The sequence below is a fragment of the Ascaphus truei genome, chromosome 20, assembly GCF_040206685.1.
Source record: "Ascaphus truei isolate aAscTru1 chromosome 20, aAscTru1.hap1, whole genome shotgun sequence".
Taxonomy (NCBI): Eukaryota; Metazoa; Chordata; class Amphibia; order Anura; family Ascaphidae; genus Ascaphus; species Ascaphus truei.
The window spans coordinates 24,465,304-24,478,750 of NC_134502.1; the positions used below are offsets into that span (position 1 = coordinate 24,465,304).

The 13,447-nt window shown below is 53.7% G+C and overlaps 1 protein-coding gene across 1 annotated transcript in view; it reads right to left on the bottom strand.

Annotated features, from left to right (window-relative positions):
* The window catches only part of LOC142471039 (potassium channel subfamily T member 1-like), a 35,839-nt gene that overhangs the window by 13,391 nt on the left and 9,001 nt on the right, over nt 1-13,447 (bottom strand). The window contains exons 2-6 of the mRNA XM_075577837.1: nt 11,877-12,013; nt 9,329-9,392; nt 5,415-5,523; nt 2,877-2,985; nt 257-313 (exon numbers count right to left, since the gene is read on the bottom strand). Coding sequence (XP_075433952.1) covers nt 257-313; nt 2,877-2,985; nt 5,415-5,523; nt 9,329-9,392; nt 11,877-12,013 — 476 coding nt within the window. The remainder of the gene's footprint in view (nt 1-256; nt 314-2,876; nt 2,986-5,414; nt 5,524-9,328; nt 9,393-11,876; nt 12,014-13,447) is intronic.

Below are 13,447 nucleotides of genomic sequence, written 5' to 3' on the forward strand. Positions count from 1 at the left end.
GAGAGAGAGAGAGAGAGAGAGAGAGAGAGAGAGAGAGAGAGAGAGAGAGAGAGAGAGAGAGAGAGAGAGAGAGAGATAAGGAGAAAGAGAGAGAGAGATAAGGAGAGAGAGAGAGATAAGGAGAAAGAGAGAGAGAGATAAGGAGAAAGGGGCAGGATGGAGAGAGATGGGGGAGGGGGAGAGTAAGGCAGTTTGAGTTATTGCACAGGTACAGGACTCTCTCCCATCCCTACACCTTTTTGTGTCTTGCATTTACCTTGAGAGAGCCTGCCAGGGGCTGGGACGCTGACGAAATGGGTCCATTGGGGTTGTCCTTTGAAACAGAGAGAAAGAGAGGGAGAAGGATGGAGGGAAAGGGCGAGTGAGAGAAATGTAGAGAGATCGCTGGGGTACAGATAGAAAGAGAGAGAGTGAGGGGGTTTTCATACGTGATGCTGGGATTAGCACAGGATGCTGTGTGTGCAGAGACAGAGCTGGGATTAGCACAGGATGCTGTTTGTGCAGAGAGGAGCTGGGATTAGCACAGGATGCTGTGTGTGCAGAGGAAGAGCTGGGATTAGCACAGGATGCTGTGTGCAAAGGCAGAGCTGGGATTAGCACAGGATGCTGTGTGTGCATAGAGGAGCTGGGATTAGCACAGGATGCTGTGTGTGCAGAGGCAGAGCTGGGATTAGCACAGGATGCTGTGTGTATAGAGGCAGAGCTGGGATTAGCACAGGATGCTGTGTGTGCAGGAGGAGCTGGGATTAGCACAGGATGCTGTGTGTGCAGAGGCAGAGCTGGGATTAGCACAGGATACTGTGTGTGCAGAGAGAAGCTGGGATTAGCACAGGATGCTGTGTGTGTGCAGAGGCAGAGCTGGGATTAGCACAGGATGTGTGTGCAGAGGCAGAGCTGGGATTAGCACAGGATGTGTGTGCAGAGGAACAGTTGGAATTAGCACAGGATGCTGTGTGTGCAGAGGCAGAGCTGGGATTAGCACAGGATGCTGTGTGTGCAGAGGCAGAGCTGGGATTAGCACAGGATGCTGTGTGTGCAGAGGGGAGCTGGGATTAGCACAGGATGCTGTGTGCAGAGGCAGAACTGGGATTAGCACAGGATGCTGTGTGTGCAGAGGCAGAGCTGGAATTAGCACAGGATACTGTGTTTATAGAGGCAGAGCTGGGATTAGCACAGGATGCTGTGTGTGCAGAGGCAGAGCTGGGATTAGCACAGGATGCTGTGTGTGCAGAGGCAGAGCTGGGATTAGCACAGGATGCTGTGTGTATAGAGGCAGAGCTGGGATTAGCACAGGATGCTGTGTGTGCAGAGGAAGAGCTGGGATTAGCACAGGATGCTGTGCGTGCAGAGGCAGAGCTGGGATTAGCACAGGATGCTGTGTGTGCAGAGGCAGAGCTGGGATTAGCACAGGATGCTGTGTGTGCAGAGGCAGAGATGGTATTAGCACATGATACTGTGTGTGCAGAGACAGAGCTGGGATTAGCACAGGATGCTGTGTGTGCAGAGGCAGAGATGGTATTAGCACAGGATGCTGTGTGTGCAGAGAGGAGCTGGGATTAGCACAGGATGCTGTGTGTGCAGAGGCAGAGCTGGGATTAGCACAGGATACTGTGTGTGCAGAGACAGAGCTGGGATTAGCACAGGATGCTGTGTGTGCAGAGGCAGAGCTGGGATTAGCACAGGATACTGTGTGTGCAGAGACAGAGCTGGGATTAGCACAGGATACTGTGTGTGCAGAGGCAGAGCTGGGATTAGCACAGGATTCTGTGTGTGCAGAGACAGAGCTGGGATTAGCACAGGATGCTGTGTGTGTGCAGAGGCAGAGCTGGGATTAGCACAGGATACTGTGTGTGCAGAGACAGAGCTGGGATTAGCACAGGATGCTGTGTGTATAGAGGCAGAGCTGGGATTAGCACAGGATGCTGTGTGTGCAGAGGCAGAGCTGGGATTAGCACAGGATGCTGTGTGTGCAGAGGCAGAGCTGGGATTAGCACAGGATGCTGTGTGTGCAGAGGCAGAGCTGGGATTAGCACAGGATGCTGTGTGCAAAGGCAGAGCTGGGATTAGCACAGGATGCTGTGTGTATAGAGGCAGAGCTGGGATTAGCACAGGATGCTGTGTGTGCAGAGGCAGAGCTGGGATTAGCACAGTATGCTGTGTGTATAGAGGCAGAGCTGGGATTAGCACAGGATACTGTGTGCAAAGGCAGAGCTGGGATTAGCACAGGATGCTGTGTGTATAGAGGCAGAGCTGGGATTAGCACAGGATGCTGTGTGTATAGAGGCAGAGCTGGGATTAGCACAGAATGCTGTGTGTATAGAGGCAGAGCTGGGATTAGCACAGGATGCTGTGTGTATAGAGGCAGAGCTGGGATTAGCACAGGATGCTGTGTGTGCAGAGGCAGAGCTCGGATTAGCACAGGATGCTGTGTGTATAGAGGCAGAGCTGGGATTAGCACAGGATACTGTGTGTGCAGAGGCAGAGCTGGGATTAGCACAGGATGCTGTGTGTATAGAGGCAGAGCTGGGATTAGCACAGGATGCTGTGTGTATAGAGGCAGAGCTGGGATTAGCACAGGATGCTGTGTGTATAGAGGCAGAGCTGGGATTAGCACAGGATACTGTGTGTGCAGAGGCAGAGCTGGGATTAGCACAGGTTGCTGTGTGTGCAGAGGCAGAGCTGGGATTAGCACAGGATGCTGTGTGTATAGAGGCAGAGCTGGGATTAGCACAGGATGCTGTGTGTGCAGAGGCAGAGCTGGGATTAGCGCAGGATTTGGGTGCATGCATAGCGTATTAGAGAGCGTCAGTGTTCTATATCAGGGAGAGCAGAAGGGTCCTCCCAGAATGCACTGCGTGTGCTCAGCGCTCACTTACTGCCCGCGGGAGGTATGTATCAGTAACGTGATGAGGGTGGAGGTTGCTGGGCACACACAGTTCAAAGCCAACATGGCGTACTTAATTTCCTCTTCACAGACCACATGATCTGAAGTGGGAGAGAGAGAGAAACAAAGTCTCCATATAACCTCTCCTTATACCTACAGTACTCCTGTTCTTCCATATACCCCCTCCCTATAACTCCTCCTATTACCCCATATAACCCCTCCCTATAACTCCTCCTATAACCCCATATAACCCCTCCCTATAACTCCTCCTATTGCCCCATATAACCCCTCCCTATAACTCCTCCTATTACCCCATATAACCCCTCCCTATAACTCCTCCTATTGTCCCATATAACCTCTCCCTATAACTCCTCCTATTACCCCATATAACCTCTCCCTATAACTCCTCCTATTACCCCATATAACCTCTCCCTATAACTCATCCTATTGCCCCATATAACTCCTCCTATTACACCATATAACCCCTCCCTATAACTCCTCCTATTGCCCCATATAACCCCTCCCTATAACTCCTCCTATTACCCCATATAACCGCTCCCTATAACTCCTCCTATTACCCCATATAACCCCTACCTATAACTCCTCCTATTGCCCCATATAACCTCTCCCTATAACACCTCCTATTACCCCATATAACTCCTCCTATTACACCATATAACCCCTCCCTATAACTCCTCCTATTGCCCCATATAACCCCTCCCTATAACTCCTCCTATTACCCCATATAACCCCTCCCAATAACTCCTCCTATTGCCCCATATAACCTCTCCCTATAACTCCTCCTATTACCCCATACAACTCCTCCTATTGCTCCATATAACCCCTTCCTATAACTCCTCCTATTACACCATATAACCCCTCCCTATATCTCCTCCTATTGCCCCATATAACCCCTCCCTATAACTCCTCCTATTGCCCCATATAACCGCTCCCTATAACTCCTCCTATTGCCCCATATAACCCCTCCCTATAACTCCTCCTATTGCCCCATATAACCTCTCCCTATAACCCCTCCCTATAACTCCTCCTATTACCACATATAACCCCTCCCTATATTTCCTCCTATTGCCCCATATAACCGCTCCCTATAACTCCTCCAATTGCCCCATATAACCCCTCCCTATAACTCCTCCTATTACCCCATATAACCGCTCCCTATGTCTCCTCCTATTACCCCATATAACCGCTCCCTATAACTCCTCCTATTGCCCTATACAACCCCTCCCTATAACCCCTCCCTATAACTCCTCCTATTACACCATATAACCCCTCCCTATATCTCCTCCTATTGCCTCATATAACCCCTCCCTATAACTCCTCCTATTGCTCCATATAACCCCTCCCTATAACTCCTCCTATTGCCCCATATAACCCCTCCCTATAACTCCTCCTATTGCCCCATATAACCCCTCCCTATAACTCCTCCTATTACCCCATATAACCCCTCCCTATAACTCCTCCTATTGCCCCATATAACCCCTCCCTATAACTCCTCCTATTACCCCATATAACCCCCCCCCCGTAACTCCTCCTATTACCCCACATAACCTCTTCCTATAACTCCTCCTATTGCCTCATATTACTCCTCCTATTACCCCATATAACCCCTTCCTATAACTCCTCCTATTGCCCCATATAACCCCTCCCTATAACTCCTCCTATTACCCCATATAACCGCTCCCTATGTCTCCTCCTATTACCCCATATAACCCCTTCCTATAACTCCTCCTATTGCCCCATACAACCCCTCCCTATAACTACTCCTATTACACCATATAACCCCTCCCTATATCTCCTCCTATTGCCTCATATAACCCCTCCCTATAACTCCTCCTATTGCTCCATATAACCCCTCCCTATAACTCCTCCTATTACCCCATATAACCCCATCCCTATAACTCCTCCTATTGCCCCATATAACCCCTCCCTGTAACTCCTCCTATTACCCCATATAACCCCTCCCTATAACTCCTCCTATTGCTCCATATAACCCCTCCCTATATCTCCTCCTATTGCCCCATATAACCCCTCCCTATAACTCCTCCTATTGCCCCATATAACGCTCACTATGTCTCCTCCTATTACCCCATATAACCGCTCCCTATAACTCCTCCTATTGCCCCATATAACCCCTCCCTATAACTCCTCCTATTGCCCCATATAACCCCTCCCTATAACTCCTCCTATTACCCCATATAACCCCTCCCTATAACTCCTCCTATTGCTCCATATAACCCCTCCCTATATCTCCTCCTATTGCCCCATATAACCCCACCCTATAACTCCTCCTATTACACCATATAACCCCACCCTATAACTCCTCCTATTGCTCCATATAACCCCTCCCTATAACTCCTCCTATTACCCCATATAACTCCTCCTATTGCCCCGTATAACCCCTCCCTATAACTCCTCCTATTGCCCCATATAACCCCTCCCTATAACTCCTCCTATTGCCCCATATAACCCCTCCCTATATGGTTGCTAGTTTAGATATTAATTACTTTACCTGCAAATTTGATATGAAACTTGTTTTCCGGTTTGAGTATCTGGACGTACAGGGGACAGTTGGGTGCAAAATCTTTCACTGCCCACGCCCTTAGGATGGTCTGGTGGTCCTACAAGATGGGAAGGACATACAGTATGGGATAAACATTTCTCCATCTATTCATTTGATGCGGGGGGAGGGACAAGCTCCATGTCCCATAGCTCCCTCCTGTCTGTGTCACTGTGTCACCCTGCGGGGGGAGGGACAGACTCCATGTCCCATAGCTCCCTCCTGTCTGTGTCACTGTGTCACCCTGCGGGGGGAGGGACAGACTCTATGTCCCATAGCTCCCTCCTGTCTGTGTCACTGTGTCACCCTGCGGGGGGAGGGACAGACTCTATGTCCCATAGCTCCCTCCTGTCTGTGTCACTGTGTCACCCTGCGGGGGGAGGGACAGACTCCGTGTCCCATAGCTCCCTCCTGTTTGTGTCACTGTGTCACCCTGCGGGGGGAGGCACAGACCACATGTCCCATAGCTCCCTCCTGTCTGTGTCACTGTGTCACCCTGTGGGGGGAGGGACAGACTCCATGTCCCATAGCTCCCTCCTGTCTGTGTCACTGTGTCACCCTGCGGGGGGAGGGACAGACTCCGTGTCCCCTAGCTCCCTCCTGTCTGTGTCACTGTGTCACCCTGCGGTGGGAGGGACATACTACATGTCCCATAACTCCCTCCTGTCTGTGTCACTGTGTCACCCTGCGGGGGGAGGAACAGACTCCATGTCCCATAGCTCCCTCCTGTCTGTGTCACTGTGTCACCCTGCAGGGGGAGGGACAGACTCCATGTCCCATAGCTCCCTCCTGTCTGTGTCACTGTGTCACCCTGCGGGGGGAGGGACAGACTCCATGTCCCATAGCTCCCTCCTGCCGGTGTCACTGTGTCACCCTGCGGTGGGAGGGACAGACCCCATGTCCCATAGCTCCCTCCTGTCTGTGTCACTGTGTCACCCTGCGGGGGGAGGGACAGACTCCATGTCCCATAGCTCCCTCCTGTCTGTGTCACTGTGTCACCCTGCGGGGGGAGGGACAGACTCTATGTCCCATAGCTCCCTCCTGTCTGTGTCACTGTGTCACCCTGCGGGGGGAGGGACAGACTCTATGTCCCATAGCTCCCTCCTGTCTGTGTCACTGTGTCACCCTGCGGGGGGAGGGACAGACTCCGTGTCCCATAGCTCCCTCCTGTTTGTGTCACTGTGTCACTGTGTCACCCTGCGGGGGGAGGCACAGACCACATGTCCCATAGCTCCCTCCTGTCTGTGTCACTGTGTCACCCTGTGGGGGGAGGGACAGACTCCATGTCCCATAGCTCCCTCCTGTCTGTGTCACTGTGTCACCCTGCGGGGGGAGGGACAGACTCCGTGTCCCCTAGCTCCCTCCTGTCTGTGTCACTGTGTCACCCTGCGGGGGGAGGGACAGACTCCGTGTCCCCTAGCTCCCTCCTGTCTGTGTCACTGTGTCACCCTGCGGTGGGAGGGACATACTACATGTCCCATAGCTCCCTCCTGTCTGTGTCACTGTGTCACCCTGCGGGGGGAGGAACAGACTCCATGTCCCATAGCTCCCTCCTGTCTGTGTCACTGTGTCACCCTGCAGGGGGAGGGACAGACTCCATGTCCCATAGCTCCCTCCTGTCTGTGTCACTGTGTCACCCTGCGGGGGGAGGGACAGACTCCATGTCCCATAGCTCCCTCCTGCCTGTGTCACTGTGTCACCCTGCGGTGGGAGGGACAGACCCCATGTCCCATAGCTCCCTCCTGTCTGTGTCACTGTGTCACCCTGCGGGGGGAGGGACAGACCCCATGTCCCATAGCTCCCTCCTGTCTGTGTCACTGTGTCACCCTGCGGTGGGAGGGACAGACCCCATGTCCCATAGCTCCCTCCTGTCTGTGTCACTGTGTCACCCTGCGGGGGGGAGGGACAGACCCCATGTCCCATAGCTCCCTCCTGTCTGTGTCACTGTGTCACCCTGCGGGGGGAGGGACAGACTCCATGTCCCCTAGCTCCCTCCTGTCTGTGTCACTGTGTCACCCTGCGGGGGGAGGGACAGACTCCGTGTCCCCTCCTGTCTGTGTCACTGTGTCACCCTGCGGTGGGAGGGACATACTACATGTCACATAGCTCCCTCCTGTCTGTGTCACTGTGTCACCCTGCGGGGGGAGGAACAGACTCCATGTCCCATAGCTCCCTCCTGCCTGTGTCACTGTGTCACCCTGCGGTGGGAGGAACAGACCCCATGTCCCATAGCTCCCTCCTGTCTGTGTCACTGTGTCACCCTGCGGGGGGAGGGACAGACCCCATGTCCCATAGCTCCCTCCTGTCTGTGTCACTGTGTAACCCTGCGGTGGGAGGGACAGACTCCATGTCCCATAGCTCCCTCCTGTCTGTGTCACTGTGTCACCCTGCGGGGGGAGGGACAGACTCCATGTCCCATAGCTCCCTCTTGTCTGTGTCACTGTGTCACCCTGCGGGGGGAGGGACAGACTTCATGTCCCATAGCTCCCTCCTGTCTGTGTCACTGTGTCACCCTGCGGGGGGAGGGACAGGCTCCGTGTCCCATAGCTCCCTCCTGTCTGTGTTACTGTGTCACCCTGCGGGGGGAGGGACAGACTCCATGTCCCATAGCTCCCTCCTTTCTGTGTCCCTGTGTCACCCTGCGGGGGGAGGGACAGACCCCATGTCCCATAGCTCCCTCCTGTCTGTGTCACTGTGTAACCCTGCGGTGGGAGGGACAGACTCCATGTCCCATAGCTCCCTCCTGTCTGTGTCACTGTGTCACCCTGCGGGGGGAGGGACAGACTCCATGTCCCATAGCTCCCTCTTGTCTGTGTCACTGTGTCACCCTGCGGGGGGAGGGACAGACTTCATGTCCCATAGCTCCCTCCTGTCTGTGTCACTGTGTCACCCTGCGGGGGGAGGGACAGACTCCATGTCCCATAGCTCCCTCTTGTCTGTGTCACTGTGTCACCCTGCGGGGGGAGGGACAGACTTCATGTCCCATAGCTCCCTCCTGTCTGTGTCACTGTGTCACCCTGCGGGGGGAGGGACAGGCTCCGTGTCCCATAGCTCCCTCCTGTCTGTGTTACTGTGTCACCCTGCGGGGGGAGGGACAGACTCCATGTCCCATAGCTCCCTCCTTTCTGTGTCCCTGTGTCACCCTGCGGGGGGAGGGACAGACTCCATGTCCCATAGCTCCCTCCTGTCTGTGTCACTGTGTCACCCTGCGGGGGGAGGGACAGACTCCATGTCCCATAGCTCCCTCCTGTCTGTGTCACTGTGTCACCCTGCGGGGGGAGGGACAGACTCCGTGTCCCATAGCTCCCTCCTGTCTGTGTCACTGTGTCACCCTGCGGGGGGAGGGACAGACTCCATATCCCATAGCTCCCTCCTGTCTGTGTCACTGTGTCACCCTGCGGGGGGAGGGAAGACTCCATGTCCCATAGCTCCCTCCTGTCTGTGTCACTGTGTCACCCTGCGGGGGGAGGGACAGACTCCATGCCCCATAGCTCCCTCCTGTCTGTGTCATTGTGTCACCCTGCGGGGGGAGGGACAGACTCCATGTCCCATAGCTCCCTCCTGTCTGTGTCACTGTGTCACCCTGCGGGGGGAGGGACAGACTGTGTCCCATAGCTCCCTCCTGTCTGTGTCACTGTGTCACCCTGCGGGGGGAGGGACAGACTCCATGTCCCATAGCTCCCTCCTGTCTGTGTCACTGTGTCACCCTGCGGGGGGAGGGACAGACTCCATGTCCCATAGCTCCCTCCTGTCTGTGTCACTGTGTCACCCTGCGGGGGGAGGGACAGACTGTGTCCCATAGCTCCCTCCTGTCTGTGTCACTGTGTCACCCTGTCCAATACTCTCCCCGCTCCTGTTAGACATACAGCTGCAATCCGGTCTGTTTCAAAACGGTTGCTGAGAATAAAACAGGCTTCTGCATCATCAATTCTATGGGAGAACAGCAGGAGAGAGAATAAGGGGAGGGAGAGGGCAAGGGAGAGGGAGAGAGAGGGAGAGGGAGAAGGAGAGGGAGAAGGAGAGAGGTGGAGGAAGAGAGGTGGAGGAAGAGAGGTGGAGAAAGAGAGAGGTGGAGAAAGAGAGAGGTGGAGAAAGAGAGAGGGGGAGAAAGAGAGAGGGGGAGAAAGAGAGAGGGGGAGAAAGAGAGAGGGGGAGAAAGAGAGAGGGGGAGAAAGAGAGGGGGAGAAGGAGAGAGGGGGAGAAGGAGAGAGGGGGAGAAAGAGAGGGGGAGAATGAGAGAGGGCGAGAAGTAGAGAGGGGGAGGTACGGAGAGAGGGATGGAGGAGGGGGAGAGAGGGAGGGGGGAGAAGGAGGGAGAGAGAGGGAGGGAGAGGTGGGGATGGAGGGAGATGGGGAGGGAGAGGGGGAGAGGGAGGAGAGAGTGAGAAGGAGAGAGAGAGAAGTGGAGAGGGAGAGAAGGAAAGAAGTAGAGAAGGAAAGAGGGTGAGAAGGAGAGAGGGGAGGAGAGAGGGGGAGAAGGAGAGAGGGAGAGGGAGGGGGGAGATGGAGAGAGGTAGAGAAGGAGATAGGTGGAGGAGAGAAGGAGAGAGGGAGAGAAAGAGAGGGGGAGAAGGAGAGAGGAAGAAGAAGAGAGGGAAAGAAGGGGAGAGGGAGGTGGGAGGGAGGAGAAGGAGGGGGGAGGTAGGGGAAGGAGGGGGGAGGTAGGGGAAGGAGGGGTGGAGGGAGGGGAAGGAAGGGGGAGGGAGGGAGGGAAGGAGGAGGGAGTGTGGGAGGGGAAGGGATGAGAGGGAGGGAGAGGGGGGAAGGAGATAAGGATATGGGGAGAGAAGGAGAGAGGGAGAAGGAGCGAGGGAGAGAAGGAAAGAGGGAGAGGGGGAGAAGGAGAGGGGGAGAAGGAGGGGGAGAGAGGGAGGGGGAGAGAGAGAGGGACGGGGAGGGAGGGAGTGGGGGATAGAGGGTGAAAAGAAGATGGGGAGAATGAGGGAAAGAAGAAGAGGGAGAGAATGAGGGAGAGAAGAAGAGGGGAAGAAGGAGAGAGGGAGAGAAGGAGAGGGGGAGAAGGAGAGGGAGGAGAAGGAGAGGGGGGAGAAGGAGAGGGGGGGGGGAGAAGGAGAGGGGGGGGAGAAGGAGAGGGGGGGGAGAAGGAGAGGGGGGGGAGAAGGAGAGAGGGGGAGAAGGAGAGAGTGGGAGGAGAGAGTGGGAGAAGGAGAGAGGGAGAGAGAGGAGAGAAGGAGGGTGGGAGAGAGAGAGAGGGAGAGTAGACAGTGAGTGGGAGGAGAGAGAATATATTGAAAGAGAGATGGTGGGAGAGAAAGTGAGTAACAGGGAAAATGAGAGGGAGATTGAGTTGGAGGAGAGAGACAGAGAGGTGTGTGGGGAATGGAGAGGGGAGGGGAGTGGGTTGGAGGGGGAGCAAGAGAGATGGGGGGAGCTGGTTAGTATTGTTGCTGAGATGCAGAGGGGCATTTAAAATAGGGTGGTTAAATAGTGGGTTATTAAAGCCAATGAGAGTGTGGGGAGAGGAGTATTAAAAGGGTTGTAGGGGCATTAAGGGGATGGTAGTCTCACGGGGTTCCTATAAGTATAATAGGGTCAGCGACACCTCCCTGTGATGGGATAAGAGGGCGTCTCACACACGGGGTTCCTATAAGTTAATAGGGTGAGTGACACCTCCCTGTGATGGGATAAGAGGGTGTCTCACACACGGTTACTATAAGTATAATAGGGTCAGTGACACCTCCCTGTGATGGGATAAGAGGGCGTCTCACACACGGGGTTCCTATAAGTATAATAGGGTCAGTGACACCTCCCTGTGATGGGATAAGAGGGCGTCTCACACACGGGGTTCCTATAAGTTAATAGGGTCAGCGACACCTCCCTGTGATGGGATAAGAGAACGTCTCGTACACGGGGTTCTTATAAGTTAAAGGATTTCAGGTATTACAGCTCAACCCCCTTATAACGCGGTGCTTGGGGTCCAGAGAATCGCATCGCGCTATAAGCGGATCGCGTTAGAAATAATGTACAATTGTATGTATTGTACAATATAGTATTTAAGATCCCAATAACCGTGTTGTAAAGTATTGATAAATACGAAAATTGGGAGCCACGCTCACATCGCGTTATAAGCGAATCCGCGCTGTAACGGATCGCGTTATAACGGGGTTGAGCTGTATTAGCAAGGTCAATGGAGGATTGGTGGGGGTGGGGGGGGAGGATTGAGTCCGTGGTTGGAAGAAGAGGTGGCCAACCCCAGTCTTCAAGGGCCACCACCAGGTTGGGTTTTAAGGATATCCCTGCTTCAGCACAGGTGGCTCAGTCATTGACTACACCACTGATTGAGTCACCTGTGCTGAAGCAGGGATATCCTCAAAACCAGACCTGTTGGTGACCCTTGAGGACTGGAGTTGGTCATCCCCTGTTGTAGGGTAATGTATTTAGGGTGACACTTACTTGGCTCTCATGAGATCCTGATCCTTTAGGGCTGACCCCTGCAGGTAGATGACACGCTGGGACCATAGAGGTATTTGTAAGACCCTTCTCACCGGCAGATCCATCTCGGTGGGACATAGGAGAACCACGTAGTGATCCTACAAAGAGGCAGAGCGGGGGACTTGTATGGATCCATCACAAAATAATATTCCCTGTTGGTGTGTGTCGAATATCAGAAACCAGTCAGTAGAACCTCGATCCTATGGGATAACGGGGCACCTAATACAGGGCATTCCTATAAGTTAAAAGGGTCAGCGACACCTCCCTGTGATGGGATAAGAGGGCGTCTCACACACAGGGTTCCTATAAGTTAATAGGGTCAGTGACACCTCCCTGTGATGGGATAAGAGGGCGTCTCACACACGGGGTTCCTATAAGTATAATAGGGTCAGCGACACTTCCCTGTGATGGGATAAGAGGACGTCTCACACACGGGGTTCCTATAAGTTAATAGGGTCAGTGACACTTCCCTGTGATGGGGTAAGAGGGCGTCTCACACACGGGGTTCCTATAAGTATAATAGGGTCAGTGACACCTCCCTGTGATGGGATAAGAGGACGTCTCACACGCGGGGTTCCTATAAGTATAATAGGGTCAGTGACACCACCCTGTGATGGGATAAGAGGACGTCTCACACACGGGGTTCCTATAACTTAATAGGGTCAGTGACACCTCCCTGTGATGGGATAAGAGGGCGTCTCACACACGGGGTTCCTATAAGTATAATAGGGTCAGTGACACCTCCCTGTGATGGGATAAGAAGGCGTCTCACATACGGGGTTCCTATAAGTATAATAGTGTCAGTGACACCTCCCTGTGATGGGATAAGAGGGCGTCTCACACACGGGGTTCCTATAAGTATAATACGGTCAGCGACTCCTCCCTGTGATGGGATAAGAGGGCGTCTCACACACGGGGTTCCTATAAGTATAATAGGGTCAGTGACACCTCCCTGTGATGGGATAAGAGGGCGTCTCACACACGGGGTTCCTATAAGTATAATAGGGTCAGTGACACCTCCCTGTGATGGGATAAGAGGGCGTCTCACACACAGGGTTCCTATAAGTATAATAGGGTCAGTGACACCTTCCTGTGATGGGATAAGAGGGCGTCTCACACACGGGGTTCCTATAAGTATAATAGGGTCAGTGACACCTTCCTGTGATGGGATAAGAGGGCGTCTCACACACGGGGTTCCTATAAGTATAATAGGGTCAGTGACACCTCCCTGTGATGGGATAAGAGGGCGTCTCACACACAGGGTTCTTATAAGTATAATAGGGTCAGTGACACCTCCCTGTGATGGGATAAGAGGGCGTCTCACACACAGGGTTCCTATAAGTATAATAGGGTCAGTGACACCTTCCTGTGATGGGATAAGAGGGCGTCTCACACACGGGGTTCCTATAAGTATAATAGGGTCAGTGACACCTCCCTGTGATGGGATAAGAGGCGTCTCACACACAGGGTTCTTATAAGTATAATAGGGTCAGTGACACCTCCCTGTGATGGGATAAGAGGGCGTCTCACAA